Here is a 13460-nt window from a genome sequence, read left to right on the forward strand (position 1 = left end):
GCTTTGAAGAATGTATGTGAGAAACACTTAGAAAAACAAATGGATTTGTATGTAGCATTTATGGATCTGGAGAAGGCATATGATAGAGTTGATAGAGATGCTCTGTGGAAGGTATTAAGAATATATGGTGTGGGAGGCAAGTTGTTAGAAGCAGTGAAAAGTTTTTATCGAGGATGTAAGGCATGTGTACGTGTAGGAAGAGAGGAAAGTGATTGGTTCTTAGTGAATGTAGGTTTGCGGCAGGGGTGTGTGATGTCTCCATGGCTGTTTAATTTGTTTATGGATGGGGTTGTTAGGGAGGTGAATGCAAGAGTTTTGGAAAGAGGGGCAAGTATGAAGTCTGTTGGGGATGAGAGAGCTTGGGAAGTGAGTCAGTTGTTGTTCGCTGATGATACAGCGCTGGTGGCTGATTCATGTGAGAAACTGCAGAAGCTGGTGACTGAGTTTGGTAAAGTGTGTGAAAGAAGAAAGTTAAGAGTAAATGTGAATAAGAGCAAGGTTATTAGGTACAGTAGGGTTGAGGGTCAATTCAATTGGGAGGTGAGTTTGAATGGAGAAAAACTGGAGGAAGTGAAGTGTTTTAGATATCTGGGAGTGGATCTGGCAGCGGATGGAACCATGGAAGCGGAAGTGGATCATAGGGTGGGGGAGGGGGCGAAAATTCTGGGAGCCTTGAAGAATGTGTGGAAGTCGAGAACATTATCTCGGAAAGCAAAAATGGGTATCTTTGAAGGAATAGTGGTTCCAACAATGTTGTATGGTTGCGAGGCGTGGACTATGGATAGAGTTGTGCGCAGGAGGATGGATGTGCTGGAAATGAGATGTTTGAGGACAATGTGTGGTGTGAGGTGGTTTGATCAAGTGAGTAACGTAAGGGTAAGAGAGATGTGTGGAAATAAAAAGAGCGTGGTTGAGAGAGCAGAAGAGGGTGTTTTGAAATGGTTTGGTCACATGGAGAGAATGAGTGAGGAAAGATTGACCAAGAGGATATATGTGTCGGAGGTGGAGGGAACGAGGAGAAGAGGGAGACCAAATTGGAGGTGGAAAGATGGAGTGAAAAAGATTTTGTGTGATCGGGGCCTGAACATGCAGGAGGGTGAAAGGAGGGCAAAGAATAGAGTGAATTGGAGCGATGTGGTATACCAGGGTTGACGTGCTGTCAGTGGATTGAATCAAGGCATGTGTATGGGGGTGGGTTGGGCCATTTCTTTCGTCTGTTTCCTTGCGCTACCTCGCAAACGCGGGAGACAGCGACAAAGCAAAAAAAATATATATATATATATATATATATATATATATATATATATATATATATATATATATATATATATATATATATTTATATATATATATATATATATATATATATATATATATATATATATATTTATATATACATATACATACACACGTCCACACACGCAAATATACATACCTACACAGCTTTCCATGGTTTACCCCAGACGCTTCACATGCCTTGCTTCAATCCACTGACAGCACGTCAACCCCTGTATACCACATGACTCCAATTCACTCTATTTCTTGCCCTCCTTTCACCCTCCTGCATGTTCAGGCCCCGATCACACAAAATCTTTTTCACTCCATCTTTCCACCTCCAATTTGGTCTCCCTCTTCTCCTCGTTCCCTCCACCTCCGACACATATATCCTCTTGGTCAATCTCTCCTCACTCATTCTCTCCATGTGCCCAAACCATTTCAAAACACCCTCTTCTGCTCTCTCAACCACGCTCTTTTTATTTCCACACATCTCTCTTACCCTTACGTTACTTACTCGATCAAACCACCTCACACCACACATTGTCCTCAAACATCTCATTTCCAGCACATCCATCCTCCTGCGCACATCTCTATCCATAGCCCACGCCTCGCAACCATACAGCATTGTTGGAACCACTATTCCCTCAAACATACCCATTTTTGCTTTCCGAGATAATGTTCTCGACTTCCACACATTTTTCAAGGCTCCCAAAATTTTCGCCCCCTCCCCCACCCTATGATCCACTTCCGCTTCCATGGTTCCATCCGCTGACAGATCCACTCCCAGATATCTAAAACACTTCACTTCCTCCAGTTTTTCTCCATTCAAACTCACCTCCCAATTGACTTGACCCTCACCCCTACTGTACCTAATAATATATATATATATATATATATATATATATATATATATATATATATATATATATATATATATATATTTTTTTTTTTTTTTTTTTTTTTTTTTTCAAACTATTCGCCATTTCCCGCGTCAGCGAGGTAGCGTTAAGAACAGAGAACTGGGCCATTGAGGGAATATCCTCACCTGGCCCCCCTCTCTGTTCCTTCTTTTGGAAAATTAAAAAAAAAAATTGAGAGGGGAGGATTTCCAGCCCCCCCGCTCCCTTCCCTTTTAGTCGCCTTCTACGACACGCAGGGAATACGTGGGAAGTATTCTTTCTCCCCTATTCCCTATATATATATATATATATATATATATATTATCCCTGGGGATAGGTGATTAAGAATACTTCCCACGTATTCCCTGCGTGTCGTAGAAGGCGACTAAAAGGGGAGGGAGCGGGGGGCTGGAAATCCTCCCCTCTCATTTTTTTTTTTAATTTACCAAAAGGAACAGAGGGGGCCAGGTGAGGATATTCCAAAAAAGGCCCAGTCCTCTGTTCTTAACGCTACCTCGCTAATGCAGGAAATATCGAATAGTGTAAAAGAAAAGAAAGATATATATATATATATATATATATATATATATATATATATATATATATATATATATATATATATATATATATATATTTTTTTTTTTTCATACTATTCGCCATTTCCCGCATTAGCGAGGTAGCGTTAAGAACAGAGGACTGGGCCTTTGAGGGAATATCCTCATATGGCCCCCTTCTCTGTTCCTTCTTTTGGAAAATTTAAAAAAAAAATGAGGGGAGGATTTCCAGACCCCCGCTACCTTCCCTTTTAGTCGCCTTCTACGACATGCAAGGAATACGTGGGAAGTATTCTTTCTCCCCTATATATATTTATCTATTTATTCACTTTGCCCTGTCGCCGTCCCCCGCGCCAGCGAGGCAGCGCAAGGAAACAGACGAAAGAATATATATATATATATATATATATATATATATATATATATATATATATATTTTTTTTTTTTTTTTTTTTTTTCATACTATTCGCTATTTCCCGCGATAGCGAGGTAGCGTTAAGAACAGAGGACTGGGCCTTTGAGGGAATATCCTCACCTGGCCCTCTTCTCTGTTCCTTCTTTTGGAAAATTAAAAAAAAACAAAAAAAAAAAAACGAGAGGGGAGGATTTCCAGCCCCCCGCTCCCTTCCCTTTTAGTCGCCTTCTACGACACGCAGGGAATACGTGGGAAGTATTCTTTCTCCCCTATCCCCAGGGATATATATATATATATATATATATATATATACACACACACACCTTATCTTTCTACCCAATGAGCCCCTTTTGTGGGGCCTTTGCTGTGCTCAGGAAGCCAGCCACATCTTGGGCAGGACCATAGGTCATAAAATGAGATGATGGATCTGTGGGGTAAGCATAGGCCAGTTGAGGAGTACCCCCCTTTCAGCCCCTGAAGCTTCCTCTTGTACATCTCTTAATCACTTTTGAGTAATGCCAATACTCCTCTCTTTTCTCATTCTTCAATAATTTCCTTATTTCACCTCTCACTTCCCTTTCCAACATGTCCACATCCCATCTGCATGCCACGCAGTTTTCTCACACATGTAATCACTGCTCTCCAGAATACCTCCCGATACTTCCCACTTCCCTAGTTTTATTCACTCTTCTTTTGCTGTTCTTCACTTGGTCTCTCCTGGTATCTCCTCTCACAGATCTCTTTTCCAAGCTCACTCACTCCTACCACCCTCATTCCATCCATGTAATTTTCTTGTTTCCTAAAGCCTCAACAGACTTTAACCTTTGCTTATCTCAACAAATGATCATACATCTCACAAACTGCCCATTCCAGCACATTTACATCCAAAAGTCTCTGTTTAGCATGCTTGTTAATTTGGACATCATTAAGTAATGCCCAATTACTATCAATTCCATTTACCCTTACATACCTATGGATGTCAGTTTCCAATCATCATTTCTTTCTTTTTTAAGCTAACAACTCAAGCTATTCACCAATTTTATTTAAAATGGGTACCCCATGTCCCCCAGTTATACCTTCAACTGCCAAGTCACTGACTCTTGCATTCAAATCACCCATCACTATTACTCAGTTCCTCACATCAGACTTACTGACACACTCATTTCCTTCCGAAGAACACACTTCTCTTCATTTCGTTTGGTACTAGGTGAGTATACACAAACTTTCAAAATCTTTTCATAAACCTTTTTCATTATCACCCACATCAATCTGGGGTTCATTTTCTTTCACTTTCAGACATTCCCACAACTCCTCTTTCAGCAGAAATGCCACCTCCTCCTTTGCTCTATCCCTCACACATACCCCAAGATTTTACCTTTAGTAGATTTCCAAACCATTTTTCCCTTCTATTCAGAAGCTTTATTTAACTTAAGGCCAGAAAACCCAGGATTTTATCCCCAGACACACACACAGAAAAAAGGCTTTCATGCATTGGGGATTGTATTTGTGAACAAATTTTATTACTTACTAATGGTGGGGTATTGTATTTTTGGCAGCATGGTACTGTTTTAGAAGTCACTTACTCTGTGGTATTTAGAGTAAAACAGATGCAAGTGTTGATTGCAGTCCTTGTGTTCAGTGATATTTTTGTTATTTCCATTCTGGGTGACATTTTTTTCTCTACCAGTAACTGAATATGGGTTCTCAGAAATTGCCTCAGGAACCTGGTGAACTTGGCTATCCCAGTACATCTTGAAAGTTTGCATGTGAGCACATTGTCTTGCTTCCAAGCAAGAATATGGCTTTTTCTTCCTGATACAACTTCTAAGGACCCATGGTTAGTTACTGGTAGAAGGAAAATATCACCTGGAGCAGAAACAGTGAAAATATTACTAAACAGAAGGACAGCCAGCAAAAATTGTATCTGTTGACCCTCAATAACATGGGGTAGCAGAGGCAGCTGATCATGTCATCTGATGTTTAACACTGTAACATGCTTTTAGACATATGATATCCCACCACAAGTGAGTAATAGGATTTGTCCCACAAACATAGCATGGTGCATGAAAATTTATTTTAGATGGTTGTTGTTGAATTTTTTTGGGGGAGATTTTACTTCCTTTCTCTCCCTTCTCATCCTGGTTACATCTATGCACATTCAGACACCCTACCCTGAGCCACTATGGAGGATAAGCAAGAAGTACATCTATGCACATTCGAACATCCCACCTGAGCCTTTGTGGAGGATGACCTCTCCTGTCTTGGCTTCTGTTTCAGTTCCATGTTTTAGGAATTGGAATAAAGGAAGGGGATGATTTCAGTCCTCATGCTCCCACCCCTTTTAGCTGCCTGGTATGACATTCAGGGAATATGAGAGTTGTAATCTTACTTCTCTATTTCATGGAATAGTAATACAGATGATAATATCAATAATGATGATAAGGATATGATAAAAGATGGAAATGATAATGACAATAATTATAGTAATGATATTGATATGATTTTAAGAGTGTTGATATAATGGCATACTTGTGGGCATTGGCTTAAAGTGGAAATTATTTGGATCGGGAATTGTAATAGAATCCATTACTGTACTGTGAAATGAATATTGATGCTGAAATTAATGGTTTAGAAGCATTTTTGAACTGGTATATGACCTTTCTCAGTTGAAATCAAGAGGTGGATCATTTGAATTTTCTTTTCCTAGTTATCACTCCTTCACTGATATGATCTATCACGTAAACTTCAGCCATACTGATAATCTTATTATTCTTATGTTGTACAAGTCTTTCAGCTCTACTGGTCACATTTTTATTCTTGTGTTGTACAAATCTCATCATAGTGTGAACGTTTTTAGTGAGAGCTTGTTTAAGTTATGAATTTTTGTTGCATATTTAATAACCTAGTGTGTTTATGAAATAGCTTTATTTAGTAGAATTTTTTCTAGGGGAAGATCTTAGTTGAATCAAATCTAGCTATTGTGCTCAAAGTCCTGTTTTTTCTGATTTGACAGGCATGCACTTCAGCCAGGCTGTAGCAATAATACAGCATCAAGTTGGTACCATTCGTGGTGTACAGGTCCTCTACAGCGACACCGTAAGTAGTGGCTGACAAGTCATTGAACATATACTGGGTTCTTATCTACATTTTTTCTAATCTACTTTTGTTCTGTGTTATATATGGTGAATTATATTGTTTTTACAAACTGGATGATGCATTGTCAAAATATTTTTTTTTTCTGAAGTTGTATTTTTATGGCAAACAGAGAATATATGGAGAGAATTCTCTTTCTTCTAATGCAAGGGATAGATACAGTAAATATTTTGTTGATATCTCCATCACATAATAGTTCTTTAGGATACTTCCTTTTTCAGACTTCGCTGGAGACTGACCTTATACTGAATCTCTCTAATGATGGTATTCAGTTATACTTTGACCCTGTGTGTCAGCGGCTCAAGGTTATTGAGGTGTATAATATGAAGGCTGTTAAACTAAAATACTGGTAAGTCATTGGGATATGTGAATATAGTAAAATCAAGTTCAGTTATAGTATAATATGAAGGCTGTTAAACTAAAATACTGGTAAGTCATTGAGGTATGTGAATATAGTAAAATCAAATTCAGTTATAATTCTGATATTTTGTTTTAAACATAAGATCAAAATTTTAAAGCTCCAAAGATATCACAAATCTGGCATTATTTTTAGTTAAAAATGGGATAAACACTAAACTTGTGTTATAGCTAATCATTTGAATTGAATTTCCTTACAGTGGGATCCCTTTTAACTCCCCTGAGGTTGTCCCTAGTATTGAACAGATTGACCATTCATTTGGGGCTACTCATCCTGGTATCTATGATTGGGAGCGCCAGATTCTTGCAATCAACTTTCCAGGGCTCTCCTTCTTCTTCTCTGTAGACCAGAAATACCAGGTAAATACATAGTAGCATAGCAAAGAGAATGGAGAGAGGTAGGGACTTGCCAATGAGTTCCATGTGATTATGATTTTTAAGAGTGTATACCTTGTGTTATTTGTTTAGTTCGTTTGCTGTGGCAATATTAATTTGTCATTCATTTTGTTGATTGTAACAATTGATAACTGATTAAACAGTAAACCCTCAGTCAAGTTAATTTGTCTTTTAGAATTCTCAGTGAGCCATACTGAGTAGATTTTCCATTGATTGAAGTAGATTCCTTAACTTTTTGCCACAGAGGTCCCTTGTATCTTATATGCAAATCTCAGGGTTCTGAAGATGCTAGCCACAACCAGTGGGTAGGACCACAGATCATAAAGTTTGACAATGTTGTGTGTGTGTCTGTGTGGGGAGAGTGCTGGTCAGTTGAGCAGTAAGTGTTGTCTTTAGTGTGGTAGTTGCATAATGGGCCTGAAGTGTCCTAAAATATGGAGAATCAATGTTTTTTAATGTAGGAATTATGGTATCTGAAACATAGACGAGAAAGTTAACTTGCTTAGGTTTAGGGTGTGTGGTACCAAATGGATGTATGTCTGATGGGGTAGTATTTAACAGTGAGTTGGGAGGGTGGATGTTTAGTGTGTGTTAGGTCATTTTCTTGGATAAGTGTCTTTGTTATGGAAGGGGGATCTGTGAGTATAAGTTTTTGAAGTATGAAGAAGGTAAGTTTTTATCAAGGGTGTAAGGCATGTGTATGAATAGGTAGAGAGGAGAGCAATTGGTTCCCAGTGAAGGTTGGTTTGTGGCAGGGGTGTGCGATGTGACCATGGTTGTTTAATTTGTTTATGGATGGGGTGGTTAGGGAGGTGAATACAAGAGTTTTGGAGAGAGGGGTGAGTATGTAGACAGTCTGTTGAGGATGTGAGGGCTTGGAAAAGCGATTCAGTTGTTGTTCATCATTGATTCAACACTAGTGGCTAATTAGAATGAGAAACTGCAGAATTTGGTGACTAAGTTTGGAAAAGTGTGTGAAAGGAGAAAGTGGAGAGTAGATATGATTAAGAGTAAGGTTATTAGCTTTAGCAGGGTTTAGGGACAGGTTTGTTGGGATGTAAGTTTGAATGGAGAAAAATTGGAGGAAGTGAAGTGTTTTAGATATCAGGGAGTGGACTTGGCAGTGAATGGAACCATGGAAGCAGAATTGAGTCATAGGGTAGGGGAGGGGGCGAAGGTTCTGGGAGTGATGAAGAATGTGTGGAGGGAGAAAATGTTATCTCGGAGAGCAAAAATGGGTATGTTTAAAGGCATAGTAGTTCCAACAGTGTTATATGGTTGCGAGGCATAAGCTATAGATAGGGTAGGATGGTGGATGTGTTGGAAATGAAATATTTGAGGACAATATGTGGTGTGAAGTAGTTTGATCGAGTAAGTAATGAAAGGGTGAGAGAGAGATGTGTGGAAATAAAAAGAGTGTGGTTGAGACAGCAGAAGAGGGTGTGTTGAATGGTTTGGACATCTGGAAAGAGTGAGTGAGGAAAGATTGACAAAGAGGATATATGTGTCAGAGATGGAGGGAACAAGGAGATGCAAGAGACCAAATTGGGTGTGGAAGGCTGGAATGAAAAAGATTTTGAGTGATCAGGGCCTGAACATACAGGAGGGTGAATAGAGTGAATTGGAATGATGTGGTTTACTGGGGTCAATGTGCTGTCAATGGATTGAACCAGGGCATGTGAAATGTCTAGGGTACACCATAGAAAGGTCTGTGGGGCCTGGATGTGGATAGGAGCTGTAGGTTTCAGTGTATTTCACATGACAGCTAGAGACTGAGTGTGAACGAATATGGTCTTTCTGTTTGTTTTCCTGGCGCTGCCTCGTTGAAGCAGGGGATAGTGATGCTGTTTCCCGTGGGGCAGGGTAGCGTTAGGAATGGATGAAGGCAAGCAGATATGAATATGTCCATGTGTATATATGTATATGTCTTTGTATGCATATGTATATGTGTGTATATGTTGATATTTATATGTGTGTGTATCGGGGTTTATGTTTATCTATGTGTATATGAGTGGATGCTCCATTTTTGTCTGTTTCCTGGCACTACCTCAGTGACGTGGGAAAGAGCAGTTAAGTATATTATATAATATTATAGGTCCTGGTTGTGGATAGGGGTCCTGTGATTTCCATGCATAGACGTGGCAGGTAGGGAGTGGATGTGAGTGAATGAGGCCATTTCTTTGTCACTTTCTTGCATTTCAAACTACTTGGTAGTGGTTATTCTGTGGGTGAAAAGTTACCTTTGGTGAGGTTATGTCCATGTTGTACAACCTCACCAGAGAACTTATTTCAAAGGATTCTATTCTTTCCATGCTGCTGATCATAGCACAGCCTTGAGGCTTTAGGAGCCCCCACAGAAGGGGTCCTGAGGATATGTAATAATATATGTACAAGTACTAGTTATCCTTTCTTTATCTGTGCTTTGGACAACACCTTTCACTCGAATATTAGAAAACTGTTTCTATATATCACAGGACTCTCATACCCAGATGCAGCTACCACAGTGAAGACACTGTACTTGTATTCCTTTGTTGTCTTGCACTATCCCTACATAGACATACACACAGTACCACATTTATGACCTGTGGTCTTGACTGGTGGTTATGTATGGCCTTTTGAGCATTGCAGGAGCACTATGAAATGGACACTTGGGGCAGGAAGGTTGGTAGATATTTCAGTAGATTAATTGGAAGTTATCTCATTGGGATGCCAAATGTAAGGCAAAAGGGCAGAGTGAATTACAGTGTTTATAAGTTTATAAGTTTGAATGGAGAAAAACTGGAGGAAGTAAAGTGTTTTAGATATCTGGGAGTGGATCTGGCAGCGGATGGAACCATGGAAGCGGAAGTGGATCATAGGGTGGGGGAGGGGGCGAAAATTCTGGGAGCCTTGAAGAATGTGTGGAAGTTGAGAACATTATCTCGGAAAGCAAAAATGGGTATGTTTGAAGGAACAGTGGTTCCAACAATGTTGTATGGTTGCGAGGCGTGGGCTATGGATAGAGTTGTGTGCAGGAGGATGGATGTGCTGGAAATGAGATGTTTGAGGACAATGTGTGGTGTGAGGTGATTTGATCGAGTAAGTAACGTAAGGGTAAGAGAGATGTGTGGAAATAAAAAGAGCGTGGTTGAGAGAGCAGAAGAGGGTGTTTTGAAATGGTTTAGGGCACATGGAGAGAATGAGTGAGGAAAGATTGACCAAGAGGATATATGTGTCGGAGGTGGAGGGAACGAGGAGAAGTGGGAGACCAAATTGGAGGTGGAAAGATGGAGTGAAAAAGATTTTGTGTGATCGGGGCCTGAACATGCAGGAGGGTGAAAGGAGGGCAAGGAATAGAGTGAATTGGATCGATGTGGTATACCGAGGTTGACGTGCTGTCAGTGGATTGAATCAGGGCATATGAAGCGTCTGGGGTAAACCATGGAAAGCTGTGTAGGTATGTATATTTGTGTGTGTGGACGTATGTATATACATGTGTATGGGGGTGGGTTGGGCCATTTCTTTTGTCTGTTTCCTTGCGCTACCTCGCAAATGCGGGAGACAGCGACAAAGCAAAAAAAAAAGAAAAAAAAATAAGTTGGTACCTTTAAGATAGGTGTGCAGGGATTTAGGTAATTAGATGGGAATTGAAGAATTGTCTGTGAGTCAGGGATTGAGAAATCTAGACTGAAATTGAAGGTAATATTCAGGAACTGTGAGTGTAGGAATTGATTTATATAATTGTGAGTAGATGCATATTTGAATTTTTTTTCTCCTTTCTCCTTTGTCAGCCGTGCCTAAACAAGGGCTTAGGTTCACTACAATTTCCCAGTGGAGCATCACCAGTGGTTTCTAAAATGCTCATATACAGTGGAAGTAACCCAAACGATACTAGAGCACCACCTTTGCCCTCCTCCTGCATACACAATCTGATACATCTAGAATCCCTCTTGGTTCTTCGTGATATGGGAAAGACAAAGGGCCTGAGACTCAACCTTTTCACCGATGATGGTATGTATTTTGTTTTCTTTCTCTACACAACCAGTTGTTGATGATAGTTATCTTGCAGGTCCTCTAATGGCTTATGCTAGAAAAGTTTTTCTAGTGTAAATGAGCAGAGTAGATTAAATGTCTGCAGGATTAGATTGGTAACTGAGTATGCCTATGCATATATGCAAAACAGGTTTTACTGGACTTTGCCTGCTTGTGGTTACAAATGCAGATTTTAAGATACCTTTGTCAAGGCTGTATCATCATCATTTGTGAGAGAGTACAGTCTTGTTGAGGTAATTATTGTCTAAAGGAGTCCATCATTTCCATGCTTTTGGTTACAGTGCCTCGAAGCAGCAAAAGTTATATATTATAGTACTGTTGATAATTATTTCTTCATACTTGTTTGTTCTTTTCATGTAGTGAAGTGGGACTAGGAACAGATGAAGAATGGCCTCATTTGCTCACATCCAATCTCTGGTTGTCATGTATAATAATGATGATAATAATAATGATAACAATAATAATAATAATAACAATAATAATGAAGATGAATATTATCATAATGATTTATTTATTTGTTATACTTAGTCGCTGTCTCCCATGTTAGCGAGGTAGCGCAAGGAAACAGACGAAAGAATGGTCCAGCCCACCCACATACACATGTACATACACAAACACCCACACATGCACATATACATATGTATACATTTCAACATATACATACATATACATGCACAGACATATACATATATACACATGTACACATTCATACTTGCTGCCTTCATCCATATGAAATGTTTGAGGACAATTTTTGGTGTTAGGCAGTTTGATTAAGCAATGAATGAGTAAAAGGGATGTGTGGTAATGGAAAGTGTGAATGAGAGAGCTGAATAGAGTGTGCTGAAATGATTTGGACATATGGATGGAATGTGTGGAAAGGTTGACAAAGAGGATATATTTATCGGAGATGGAGGGAAGAAGGAGAACAGGGAGATCAGATTGGAGATGGAAGGATGTAGTGAAAATTATTTTAAGTGATCACGGCCTGAACATGGAAGAGGGTGAAAGACGTACATGGGACGGAGTGAATTGGAACAGTGTATTATACTAGGGTTGATGTGCCTGTCATTGGACTGAACAAGGGCATATGAAGCATCCAGGTTAAACCATGGAAAGGCCTGTGGGGAGTGGTTGTGGTTTTGGTGCATTTCACATGCCAGCTAGAGAATGGATGAGAGCAGATGCGGCCTTTCTTTCTTTGCTCCTGGCACTGCCTTCCTAACATGTGAAATTGCGATCAAATGTGAAAAAATTATGATAATAGTGTAGCAGAACCACTGACTTATCTAAGGATTTGAGTCCCCTCATACCCAATCAATTAATTCATTGTCCTCTGTAAGTTCCACATGGCCAGTTAGCCATTAGACTGTTCTCTTTATCTTGTAACAAAACTAATAGCCCTGCTCCCATTGTCACATGATGAGTTAACTCCTTAACTACCAAGTGATGTTTCCTTTCCAACACAGTAATTTCTCCTTCACTACCAAGTGATGTTTCCTTTCCAACACCGTAATTTTGAGTTGAAGATTGTTTTGAAATAGTATTTAATCCCTGTTAAGGGAGATAATAGGGCTTGGCTACTATGATGCTGGTACATGTATTATCACCTGGGCTGTTTTCTTTAGTTTTTACTTCCCACAGAAACCATTCATACAGCCTTATCTGGTGGACTGATGGAAGAAACCACCCACAGAACCAGGGAAATGATCTCAGTCAAAGTACTGTAGATTTGCTCATCCCTAAGGGCCTCCAGACTTCAGTCATGACCCAGAGATGCTTCCTTGTATAGTTATGGCTTTAGAAGATTATTTTCATTGTTTGAGAGTTTGCATGGAGTATTTTTCTCCCTGAAGAGCTGAATTATTGATGATCTTTTATTTTCATATTTATGTTCATTTAGAAGTATGATTTTTTTATGTAAGTACATTATGGTCTTTTAGGATCCCTCAGATTCTTCATGCATTCGGTTTGTGGATGTAACTATGTAACAGCATGCTGAGATTGTCAGCAGAACAAGCTCTTTAAGTTAGGTTAAGACAATAAGTACCATATGCAATGTAAAAAAGAATGACCTAGGTTAAGTTGATATTAGCATTGAAGCTAATGGTTATCTTTTTCCATTGTTAAGTGAGTTTTGCTAACTTAATGATGATTCTCACATTTTTTCCCTCATTGCTACATTAAGTATCACTTGTGATCTACAGTATTGAAGAAGGCAACCTTTTTGAGTGATGAGAATCTTTTCTCCCATACCAGTTTGACTTGATCATAACATGGAAGTACCTTGCCTTTTTTAAGTTGCTTTCTATGAAAAGA

General features: G+C 39.4%; 1 protein-coding gene across 3 annotated transcripts in view; it reads left to right on the plus strand.

Moving 5' to 3' along the window:
* Positions 1-13460, plus strand: part of LOC139759758 (PHAF1 protein CG7083) — a 52268-nt gene that overhangs the window by 13407 nt on the left and 25401 nt on the right. For all 3 annotated transcript variants that reach the window (XM_071682203.1, XM_071682201.1, XM_071682202.1), the window contains exons 2-5: positions 6160-6242; positions 6521-6648; positions 6917-7076; positions 10883-11102. In XM_071682203.1, coding sequence (XP_071538304.1) covers positions 6160-6242; positions 6521-6648; positions 6917-7076; positions 10883-11102 — 591 coding nt within the window. The remainder of the gene's footprint in view (positions 1-6159; positions 6243-6520; positions 6649-6916; positions 7077-10882; positions 11103-13460) is intronic.

The sequence above is a fragment of the Panulirus ornatus genome, chromosome 34, assembly GCF_036320965.1.
Source record: "Panulirus ornatus isolate Po-2019 chromosome 34, ASM3632096v1, whole genome shotgun sequence".
Taxonomy (NCBI): Eukaryota; Metazoa; Arthropoda; class Malacostraca; order Decapoda; family Palinuridae; genus Panulirus; species Panulirus ornatus.